At 40.7% G+C, this 9,946-nt stretch overlaps 1 protein-coding gene across 2 annotated transcripts; it reads left to right on the top strand.

The window, feature by feature from the left end:
* The first annotated feature begins 667 nt into the window (after nucleotides 1-667).
* adsl (adenylosuccinate lyase) lies at nucleotides 668-8,116 on the top strand. Of its 2 annotated transcripts, none has more exons than XM_028042832.1 (12): nucleotides 668-931; nucleotides 4,437-4,640; nucleotides 4,736-4,780; nucleotides 4,948-5,027; nucleotides 5,118-5,289; nucleotides 5,368-5,414; nucleotides 5,684-5,774; nucleotides 5,858-5,927; nucleotides 6,018-6,165; nucleotides 6,247-6,427; nucleotides 7,633-7,809; nucleotides 7,955-8,116. In XM_028042832.1, exons 1-12 carry the CDS (start codon nucleotides 788-790, stop codon nucleotides 8,039-8,041), a joined length of 1,446 nt encoding a protein of 481 aa, XP_027898633.1. In that variant the 5' UTR covers nucleotides 668-787; the 3' UTR covers nucleotides 8,042-8,116. The 2 variants fall into 2 exon arrangements, with proteins under 2 accessions (XP_027898633.1, XP_027898634.1); XM_028042833.1 differs by having other exon boundaries at nucleotides 772-931; nucleotides 4,329-4,640.
* Nucleotides 8,117-9,946: the final 1,830 nt, after the last annotated feature.

Here is a 9,946-nt window from a genome sequence, read left to right as displayed (position 1 = left end):
TATTATATGTTGTCATATCTATAATATATATTATTTAATAATGAAAAGACCAAGATATCAGAAATATCTTTGGTATTAAGATTTAGATCATTTTTTAAAATTATTATTATATATTTTCAATTTCTTCACTTAGTTACTAAGACTATCTACCATACTTACTACTATAACATAATATGTAAATCATTGGCACAGATCGGCCTTGAACAGATTCCAAAATTATTTCCAATTGTGTATATGTGTTGTACAAAGTTACGCATGAGATTGCAATGATCATCCAAAAATATTTGAATAGACATTTTACTTACTTTCCTCAGACAACGTTTTTCAAGTTGTATTTTGTGACCCTGTGGAGAGGAGGAGTTTGGGGAGAGGGGGAAATTTATAGCTATCTAAGACTTGACCAATGGGGTTTAATCTAAGTTTGGAGAGAAAACAAAAACTTTCTTTTGTTTGGAGTGGAGCTGTTGTACTAGTGCAACACTGTGTCTTACGGTGTTAATTTAGTAGAAGTACGTAGTTTAAATTCTGATAATGTTTTAAGTAGAGAGTTCTTTCAGTTCATAAAATTATAGCAATTTCTGTCGAATATTTGCGTTGTGGTTCGTACTCCAAATCAGAAGGTGGCGGTATTGCACTTGTAAGCTGTCGGCCATCCACCAGCGAAAGAAGAAGAAGACAAAGCGGAAGGGGAGGGATCCATGCGAGGAAAGGCGTGGAGTCCGCCTGGTGGTTTTATGCAAAAGGCTTCGGGTAGACCGTTTTCTTTTAACAGCCTCGTCCGGCAAACATGGAGGGAGACGAGGAGTTCATGAAGTACCGCTCTCCGCTGGTGTCTAGATATGCAAGCAAGGAAATGGCCTATAACTTCAGCGACAAGAAAAAATTCACAACCTGGAGGAAGCTGTGGATCCTACTGGCCAAAGCTGAGAAGGTTTGACAAGCTTTCTTTACTTCGCTCTTTGTCCCACTTTGAACGACTTGTGAACTTTTGAAGCTTGCGACCTTCAGAGACCTCTCAAATTTCCCGGTCTAAATATAGTGGAGGACCGTGGCTGCAGCACATACGGAAATACTGCTGGACTACAAATACTTTTGGCCATCTACATAAAAATAGTAACTGGATAAATGCCTCTGTTATTAATAATGCAATGACTATACACAGAAATAATACAGGAAACTCTAGACAGATTACATTTATTAGTTTTATTATGCGGTTTAATCTTAAATAGTTGTCTAGCACACTCTTTAATTCCCATGAGTTATGAGGATTCATAACAAAGAAATGAAAAGTAGAAATTAGTCATCTAAAGCCTAACCCAGTAATTCTTCAAGAAAGTCTTTGCCTCCTCTTGCCTTTGTCATCATAAATCATCCAGTTAATTTTAATATATGATGGTAATTAAACTGCTATGATGGTTGAGGCTGTTTAATTGCTCCATGGCCTGTAAGATGGAACCATAAATTCAGTTCTCTTAGTCTCTACAACGAACAAAATGGCAAACGTGTTTGAGTGGCCTACTCAAAGTCCGGACTTACTGTTTAGTCTCTCATGTTCAAAAAGTGTCTGAATTAAAATCAATTCTGCAAAGTAGAATTTAAAAATCTTGCATAAAACATTCATCCAAATGCCATTTTGTGTTTATGCAGGTTATTTTTGTCTGGCTTTTAAAATTTGTTATGCTGACAAATCAAGAACGTCTTTATTAACTTTGGGTCGACTAAAACATTACCAATTGCTTTTTTCTGGCAGTTTTAACAGATCACTATCTCTTCATACCCATGTACTTTTATCAGGACGGTGCATGTACCTCATTTATCTTTTCCACTGTCGATGTTCATTGAATAGATTTTGTTTCTGGGAAAGTCATCCATAAGTGTTATCAGAGCCGACTGCACACATTTCAGTGGATAAGAAGGGTTGCAAATTTCCCAAATTCTGTTTATATTTAGTCACATGATTGCAGGTTTGGGATTTATGACATGAATAAAATGTGCCAGCCTTACCTTTGTGCACATTTGATACTGTGATACCATTTGATTATTTAAAATTTTTTTTGGCATGTCCAAAGATTTTATTTAATTTTTTTACATGAGTGTCTCATCTTAGAGACATCACAAAAACCACATCCACACTACTGATGTGGAAAGCTCAAGTTCTACTGAAATGTCATGCTTACGCTATGCAGATGCTTTGTCTGCACTAATGAAAAGTCATTCATCTTTTATGCAGAATGTTTAAAGTGGCTGACTTCTCTATTTTTCTTTATTAGTTGACTAATAATTACTTGACCCGGTTTCTACACTCTCAGACTGTGTTGAGCTTTGAACATTCATCCCAAAATCAACGAGGGATCATTGAGTATGATAAGAAAAAACAAAACAAGTACATGAGATTACTAACCCAGTTTTTAAAAAAATCAGATACATTTTCCACAATTTATCCAAGTACGCACACAACGTGTAAGAGGAATGCATTAAATAAAGTTAAATATATTAACTTTATCTGACATTTCATCAAATGTGCTTTTTTTGTTCATATTTAGATGACCGCCCCTCATACTCCCCAAGGTCATGTGACCAGACAGGACACAGTTCAACAGCATCTTAACTCTGGAGCTCTTCTAATTCGATGAGGTGCCCTTTGAAGGGGCTGAAGTGAACACTAACAGACCCTTTCTCACGAGTGCTGCCTCACATGACATCCTACACACAGATTCACATTCACTATTTGGGGTTACTGTAGTGTTGCTAGGACAGGCACCGTTTGAATATAGCACAATATTTTTCTGTAACCAGAGACAGCACTTTAAGTATATTTGTATTCTGACCTTTGTAGCCTAGCAAAGTTCCTTTTATTTTAGTTTTTTTTTTTTTTTTAGCATTTGGCTTTAAACTGTCTTGGTTTCATGTGTTCAGTTGATATATGTGTAGAACTGGCCTGTCTACTACCTGACCTTTGATCCCAGCTGGTTTCAGCAGCGTGCTCATGGGACCAAGCTGCTCATTCCTATGTAATCGAGCCGTTATCAGATTCCCATTGACTCTCCATAAAAAGAAACATTCCAGACTCATCAAGATATTAGGAGATCTCACGAGGTCGGCGCATGCTTGTCCAAACTTCAGTCAACTGCTTGTGTTTTTTCTGGTCAACCAAGTAATGCTGACAGTTCAACAAACTGCTAGATTGTTGGTGTGGAGGAAAAATAAGCGTGTTCTTCCATTGATTTCCATTAATGGTAAAATTTCGGGGTCTGGGCATTTAACTATCTTACGGATCATCAGTTATTTATTTTCCACAGTGCAATCATACATTATCAGTTTTACAACTTTTCCTTTTCAGTTGCGTTTAGGTTTGTACCTTACAATAATTTGTTTTACTTCCATGTCCGAATTCGTTAAATCTGTCAGTAGTGTAGACGTCACCTGATTGATGTTGTAAAGTTCTGTTCTGGTTCTGACCATCATTTTCTGTCCCTTGGCATTTCTCGGTAAGTTCCTCCCAACAACTTTATCACCAGAGCAGTTTGTGTTATATCAACAATCGACGTTTTAGTGCGAAAGTTTTAACTGCCCCTAAGGCAGCAATCTAGCTGCGTTCCAAAGACAATGTTCACTTAGGCTCAGTAATGTCGTAATTTTGTTTCTGTACATGTTGTTTGGGCCTATAAGATAATGCCATCAGCTGCTTGATAGAAAGGAAGTTTCAATATTTGACGTAAAATTAGATTGCAGGCTACAGTCAAACGTTGTCCTCCATTTGGCTCAGACACGGAGAAAATAAAAGCTGCAACTGAAGCTATAATGGTTAAACAAAAAGGAAGATGTGGAGAGTGCTTATTGACAAGTTCTGCAAATGGCGACAGTGTTTGTAAACTTTACAGTGTAAAGAAAGGCATTTTCTTAACTGATAAACTTTATGCTCACAAACGACTGAGGCGTTTGCCTTCTGTACATCAGAAAGTAAAGATGACTGCGCATTTGTGAGTGGTAAAGTGTTTTGTGTGTCGAGTACGAATAGAAAAGGGTTCAACAAACTCGCTCTATTTAGCACGTACTTCCTGTAACAGAGGTGTGGCTAGAGAGTACTTTTAAAAGTACTTAACTACTTTGGACAAGTGGAGATATATGATTTATTTATGCCTAATGTTGACGTTGACTTGTTTTCAGACAGCCTCTCTCAATGTACACAGAACAACACTTTATGCTCACAAACATTTGATTGATTTTGTATGTGGCCTTATGACCATAATATATGAAATTTATCTTGCAGTCAGGGACATCTAGTGGCAGCGGTCGACATTACCTCACCCTACCCTGTTTTTCTTCAGTTTCTTCAAAAACACCCGTAATCGTAAACATCTGATTAGAACAAAACTCTACAACCCAAACACTGGAGCTTGGCGTCGAGACATCTCTGCCTCGTCATTCCCCCTCAGGAATTGGGTCTGCCGATCACGGACGCTCAGATCCAGGAGATGGAGAGCCACGCCGAGGACATCGACTTCGCCATGGCCGCCGAGGAGGAGCGGAAGCTCAGGCACGACGTCATGGCTCACGTCCACACCTTCGCTCACTGCTGCCCCTCCGCCGCCCCCATCATCCACCTGGGAGCCACGTCTTGCTATGTCGGCGACAACACCGTCAGTATTTCTCCGACTGCATAACCCGAGAGGAAACCGTGCTGTGTTTATTTACATTCTCCACCTATTTTTGTTGTGTTGCTTCTTTTCCCCAGGATCTCATTATGCTGCGCGACGGCTTTGACATCCTCCTCCCTAAGGTGAGGCTCAGATGTCGGTCTTGCAACAAGCGCCCCCACCCAGCTGTGCATCTCAGCTGTTTGGTAGCAAATCGGCGAGCCGGAATGAAGAGCTGCGCTTATTTAACGCCAGATTTGAACTTTACGTGACATCCACGTGTTTATGTAACAACTGAATCTTCCTCCAGCTGGCGAGGGCCATCGACAGGCTGGCAAACTTCGCAGAGAAATACAAAGACCTTCCTACGCTTGGCTTCACACACTACCAGTGAGTCCGTCCACATGTTTTCCTCCAAGTTTTTACTTTTCTCCGTCGCAAACCTTTGCTCCCCCTCCTCAACTCTCCTCCTCGCCCCAGGCCCGCCCAGCTCACCACCGTAGGGAAGCGGGCGTGCCTCTGGCTGCAGGACTTGGCGATGGACATGCGGAACCTGCAGCGAGCCCGTGACGACCTGCGTTTCCGGGGGGTCAAGGGGACGACCGGGACCCAGGCTAGCTTCCTGCAGCTTTTTCAGGGGGACCACGATAAGGTAGGAGAGATGAGGGTCGCTGGAGCAGCAGGCGATGGAAGAGATTTGATGGCATTCGTGGCGTTTTTGTGCCATCAGGTGGAGGAGCTGGACAGGAAGGTGACAGAAATGGCTGGATTCAAAAAGTAAGATATTTTTATGTTTTTTTTTTTTTTACTTGGCATCAATAACTGATGTAATGTGAAGATTAAACTATAGAGGCGGCTCGTTTTTCCTTTTTTATTTGTCCGATGTATTAAATTATGTTGTGTTTGCGAAACATTAGAAGACCGCTCTCACCTCCACAGTCTTCATCTCGTCCTGATGAACGTCCTGACAGCAGCTTTATGATCCAAACCCTGATCCGAGAACATCAACCGTCTCTGGACGTTAACGTCTTTGTCCTTTTCCTCAGAGCTTACCTGGTGACCGGACAGACGTACAGCCGTAAAGTGGACGTCGACTCTCTGTCCAACTTGGCCAGTTTGGGCTCTACTGTCCACAAGGTATTACGGAGGACATAAATGTCTCCACCTAGTGGTTTTCACATGCAAATGACGTTGATTCTCCTCTTCAAACTGTTCTTTAGATTTGTACAGACATCCGTCTGCTGGCCAACCTGAAGGAAATAGAGGAGCCTTTTGAGAAAGAGCAGATCGGTGTGTTTTGCATGTTACAGCAGGACGTTGTCCAGAAATGAAAGCTTAAGATAGTTTAAAGTTTAAGAAGTCGTTGCTCCCTCGCTGCAGGTTCCAGTGCCATGCCCTACAAGAGGAACCCGATGCGGGCAGAGCGCTGCTGCAGCCTGGCTCGGCACCTGGTGGCGCTGCTGGCCGACCCGCTGCAAACGGCGTCGGTCCAGTGGCTGGAGAGGACGCTGGACGACAGCGCCAACAGGTGTTATTACCAACACATGCAACAGATCTCACTTTAGACTAGCTAAAACAATCACTACACTTCTCTTTCGCTAACTCGCAGGAGGATCTCCCTCCCAGAGTCCTTCCTGACTGCAGACATCGTCCTCAGCACCCTGCAGAACATCACAGAGGGTCTGGTGGTCTACCCGAAGGTCATTGAGAGGCACATCCGCCACGAGCTGCCCTTCATGGCCACAGAGAACATCATTATGGCCATGGTGAAGGCTGGAGGGAACAGACAGGTAGGACGGCGTTTCAGATCATCAGATAAAGACAACCTGAAGGAATTCAGAATGTATTTATTTATAAGTTATCCAACACAATTCTTTTCCAGTCATTTCTTGATTATACTGGTGTGGCAGGTGAAGCTTAACTTGGCGGTTCTGGCTTGCAGGTTAGCGAAGCATGAAATATCGGCTCTAACAATTAGCGATTCGGGCTGCAAAGAACGATTATTTTACTTATCGACAATCAATCTGATTTTAAAATGGTCATCTGCAGATTTCTTTTAAGTATATATTTTTAGCGCTAATTAAAACTACATTCAAATATCCAAACAAACAAATAATTAAATTGCTTTTTAAAATAAGAAAATAAATATTTTGTTGCCTAAATACAATAACAGCTTACTTTAGTGAGCGTTTGACCATTCCTAGCGAAGGGTTAAAAAAAAAAACTTGTAACATCAACATGTGAAAAGCTCAGTGATTTCTGCTTGACATCAATACTGTAAGGCAGATCTGGAGTTTTTTGGGGGGTTTTTTTAGATTATTGGATAGCAAAAAGTGCTCAGTAAGAGATTATAATTGTAATTTTTTTTTTTTTTTTTTTACAGAATTTTAAGCTGAAGCTAAAATAATGCCACTTGAGGAGTTTTGGATTTAACATATTTACAGAAAGGTGTTTTTTAAAATGATTAACAATTAATTGATTAGTTAATTAGTTGACAATGATTTCAATAAGCGATTCGTCACTATAAATACAATTAATCGCTTCAAGCCAGAAAGCCGATGCTAGTAATTTTCTTTGACACATCAACCCGATAAATAAAGTTGGGCCAATATTAAGAACGGATATTTATTTCCATCTTGTTGCCATTTGTTTCTGGAATGACCATGTGGTATTTGATTAGAAAGTGATGCAGCATAGGTTTGTGGGTGGCTTCACGGAAACTGAAAAGCGGTGCAGTGAGTGAGCGAAGTGGCTGTTTTTTTTGTTTTTTTTTTCATGGCGTTAAAAGTGTAAATACATCCAGTACCAGTAAATATCAGTTATTGGCCATAACAGCAATGTTAATATCGGATATCGATACACTTACAAGGACGGTGACATTTGATCCGTAGGCCCAGGCTGATTTGGAAATCTCGGATCGTCTTTATCTGTAGTTAAAAACTGACGACTTGAGACTTCCCTGGTTACCAGGGATACCGTTCTTGTTTCCCTCCAGGACTGCCACGAGAAGATCCGGGTTCTGTCCCAGGAGGCGGCGGCTGTAGTGAAACAGGAAGGAGGCGACAATGACCTGCTGGCCAGAGTCCAGAGAGACCCTTACTTCACCCCCGTCCTGGGCCAGCTGGACGCCCTGCTGAACCCCAGCACCTTCATCGGCCGCGCCCCACAGCAAGTGTGTTAGACGGCCAACGTGACGCTGCATGATTCTTCGACCTGCTGCTTTTATTTTGGACAGCGAAGTTTCAGAAACCTTGCCTCAGAACATGTTCACAAAGCGAAGTCTTTTTTTTTCCCTCCCTTTTTCTTCTGTCCTCCAGGTTGTGAGGTTCCTGTCTGAAGAAATACGCCCCCTGCTGGAGCCCTTTAAGTCGAAGATGGATGTGAAGATTGAACTGGAGCTTTAAGGATAACAGGCACACTAATACTTGTATGGACAAAGTTGAGAGAAAGACAGTTGAATAAAAGTGTTTTTAATTCTACCTGCTGCTGCTGTGGTTTCTGCCGCCTGATGTAGGAAGTGAAATGGCGCCTGTGAGGAAGTTTATCCTTAGAAATGTTTGAATGAATGAGCTATTAACCACTGAGGGCTGGAGACGGTTGTTTGAACTTGTAGTGAAAATAAGAATCTAGTTTAAAGAAAAAGAGGAATAAATGTCAACTAATTTAGTATTTGGTTAATCATTAAATGGAGCATGCAGTATTGCGTATTTTAGATACAAAATACGCATTTTGTATTTAAATTAAAAGAAAACGCATTTGTCTGTAAACTTGTTCTACCCAGAGCTCCTCAAAGCGACATGGTTTTAGCCTTACCTGATTCAAATTCTGTAAAAATATATTTTAGCAAGCATTGTTTGCTGTCCAAATATTAATCCAAAACATAATCGACAGATTATTGGCCAGTTCCGTTTTTTTTTCTGCGTCTCTGGATATTAGTAAAAATTGCAATCATCTAGCAGTACCCACTTGCAAGCAGAAGGGGGCACCATTTACCTTTTTTTTTTTTATATATATAAAACTTTTTATATATAAAAAACGCTTTAGCGTTTAATTCTAATCAGAATTGGTTCTTTAAATCCACTAAACGTTTATTTTTTTTAATCCATGTTGTATTTTCTTACCACTGATTTATTTTTATTTTTTTTATTTTGAACATGCAAATTCAGAAGGGATGCAAAGTCCCCATCTTAACAAATCGGAGGGATTTGTTTAGATGGGGACGTTTACAGAGCTAAACCTTGGCCAGCAGCGGCGCTGTGGAGCAACCTTGACTCTTGACGTCTTCACTAACTGATGGGGAAAACGAAGATCTGCCTCCGTGCCAGTATATATATATATTTAGTTTTTATTTGGAAGATGCCTCCAGTTCAGTAAAAAAAAAAAAAAAAATCGTCAGGGCTATTTAAGATGAGCAAAACAAAGAATCTCCCACAGATAGGCTGACGGTGGGAGAGGCCTCACTCTTGGCTCAAACTTTCAAACCGTCTCTGTTTACCCAAACATAATGTCTTTGTCCCTGTTGCTACGATTGAGCGACACTTTGTGCTAATCCGCAATTCAGCTTGAATTTTATGTTTTATTTATATCAGTAAACATTTGCTGGGGTGTGTTTGTGTGCTAGTGATGGGAATGCTGAGCCCTTGGAGTCCTCCTATGCCTTGACAGCATTCTTTCACATACTTCATGCTGCGTGATGACCAAAGGGGGGCTTTGATGCGTGGGCACACTGACCAGACGGGCAGCTTCCAAGTCTGTGGGAAATTCTCAAGTCCTGACCCGTCCTGCTGGGGATTTCGGACCCACCCTTGTATTGTAGTTCTGCTGTCAGAAGTCCCTGTTTGACCCATTTGCTGCAGCTTAGTCAACCACCGTGAACTTTTTAAAAAATTTTTTAAAGAAAGCAGTTTTTAAATCAGAAACCTCTTTTGCGTTTTCATTTTAGGCCAAATCAAGGTTGTGAATGTCCTCAAAAGACCGGTATTGATAAAACCCATTAACATGATGAGTACGTCTTACAATTATTAAACATCTTTTCATATTGATGTAACTTGGCAGTATTCAAACAAAATCTGATAGGATTTGATTAATAAAAACACAGTTATGAGTCTGGACTCTTAAGTGGGCCACATAAAAAAACTACTGTGGGCCAATTTGGCCCTCCAGGCTTTGAGTTTGACACATGTGTGATTGATCAACACATAATGTGCTTGAGGGGTGGATGATTTCTGAATTATTTGTTTATTTTCATCTGAAATGTGTGGTGTGGATTTTTATTTAGCCCTCATATTATGGAACAAACTTTGCAGAGT

The sequence above is a fragment of the Xiphophorus couchianus genome, chromosome 16 (genome assembly GCF_001444195.1).
Source record: "Xiphophorus couchianus chromosome 16, X_couchianus-1.0, whole genome shotgun sequence".
NCBI lineage: Eukaryota > Metazoa > Chordata > Actinopteri > Cyprinodontiformes > Poeciliidae > Xiphophorus > Xiphophorus couchianus.
This window is presented reverse-complemented; position numbering and strand designations above follow the sequence as displayed.

What these genes read in the sequence shown, in the direction of transcription:
- adsl (XM_028042832.1), top strand. Translation starts at nt 788, where the DNA reads ATGGAGGGAGACGAGGAGTTCATGAAGTACCGCTCTCCGCTGGTGTCT. An exon ending in AGGCTGGAGGGAACAGACAG is followed by an intron (nt 6,428 to 7,632) that starts GTAGGACGGCGT and finishes GTTTCCCTCCAG; the next exon opens with GACTGCCACGAGAAGATCCG. An exon ending in TCGGCCGCGCCCCACAGCAA is followed by an intron (nt 7,810 to 7,954) that starts GTGTGTTAGACG and finishes TCTGTCCTCCAG; the next exon opens with GTTGTGAGGTTCCTGTCTGA.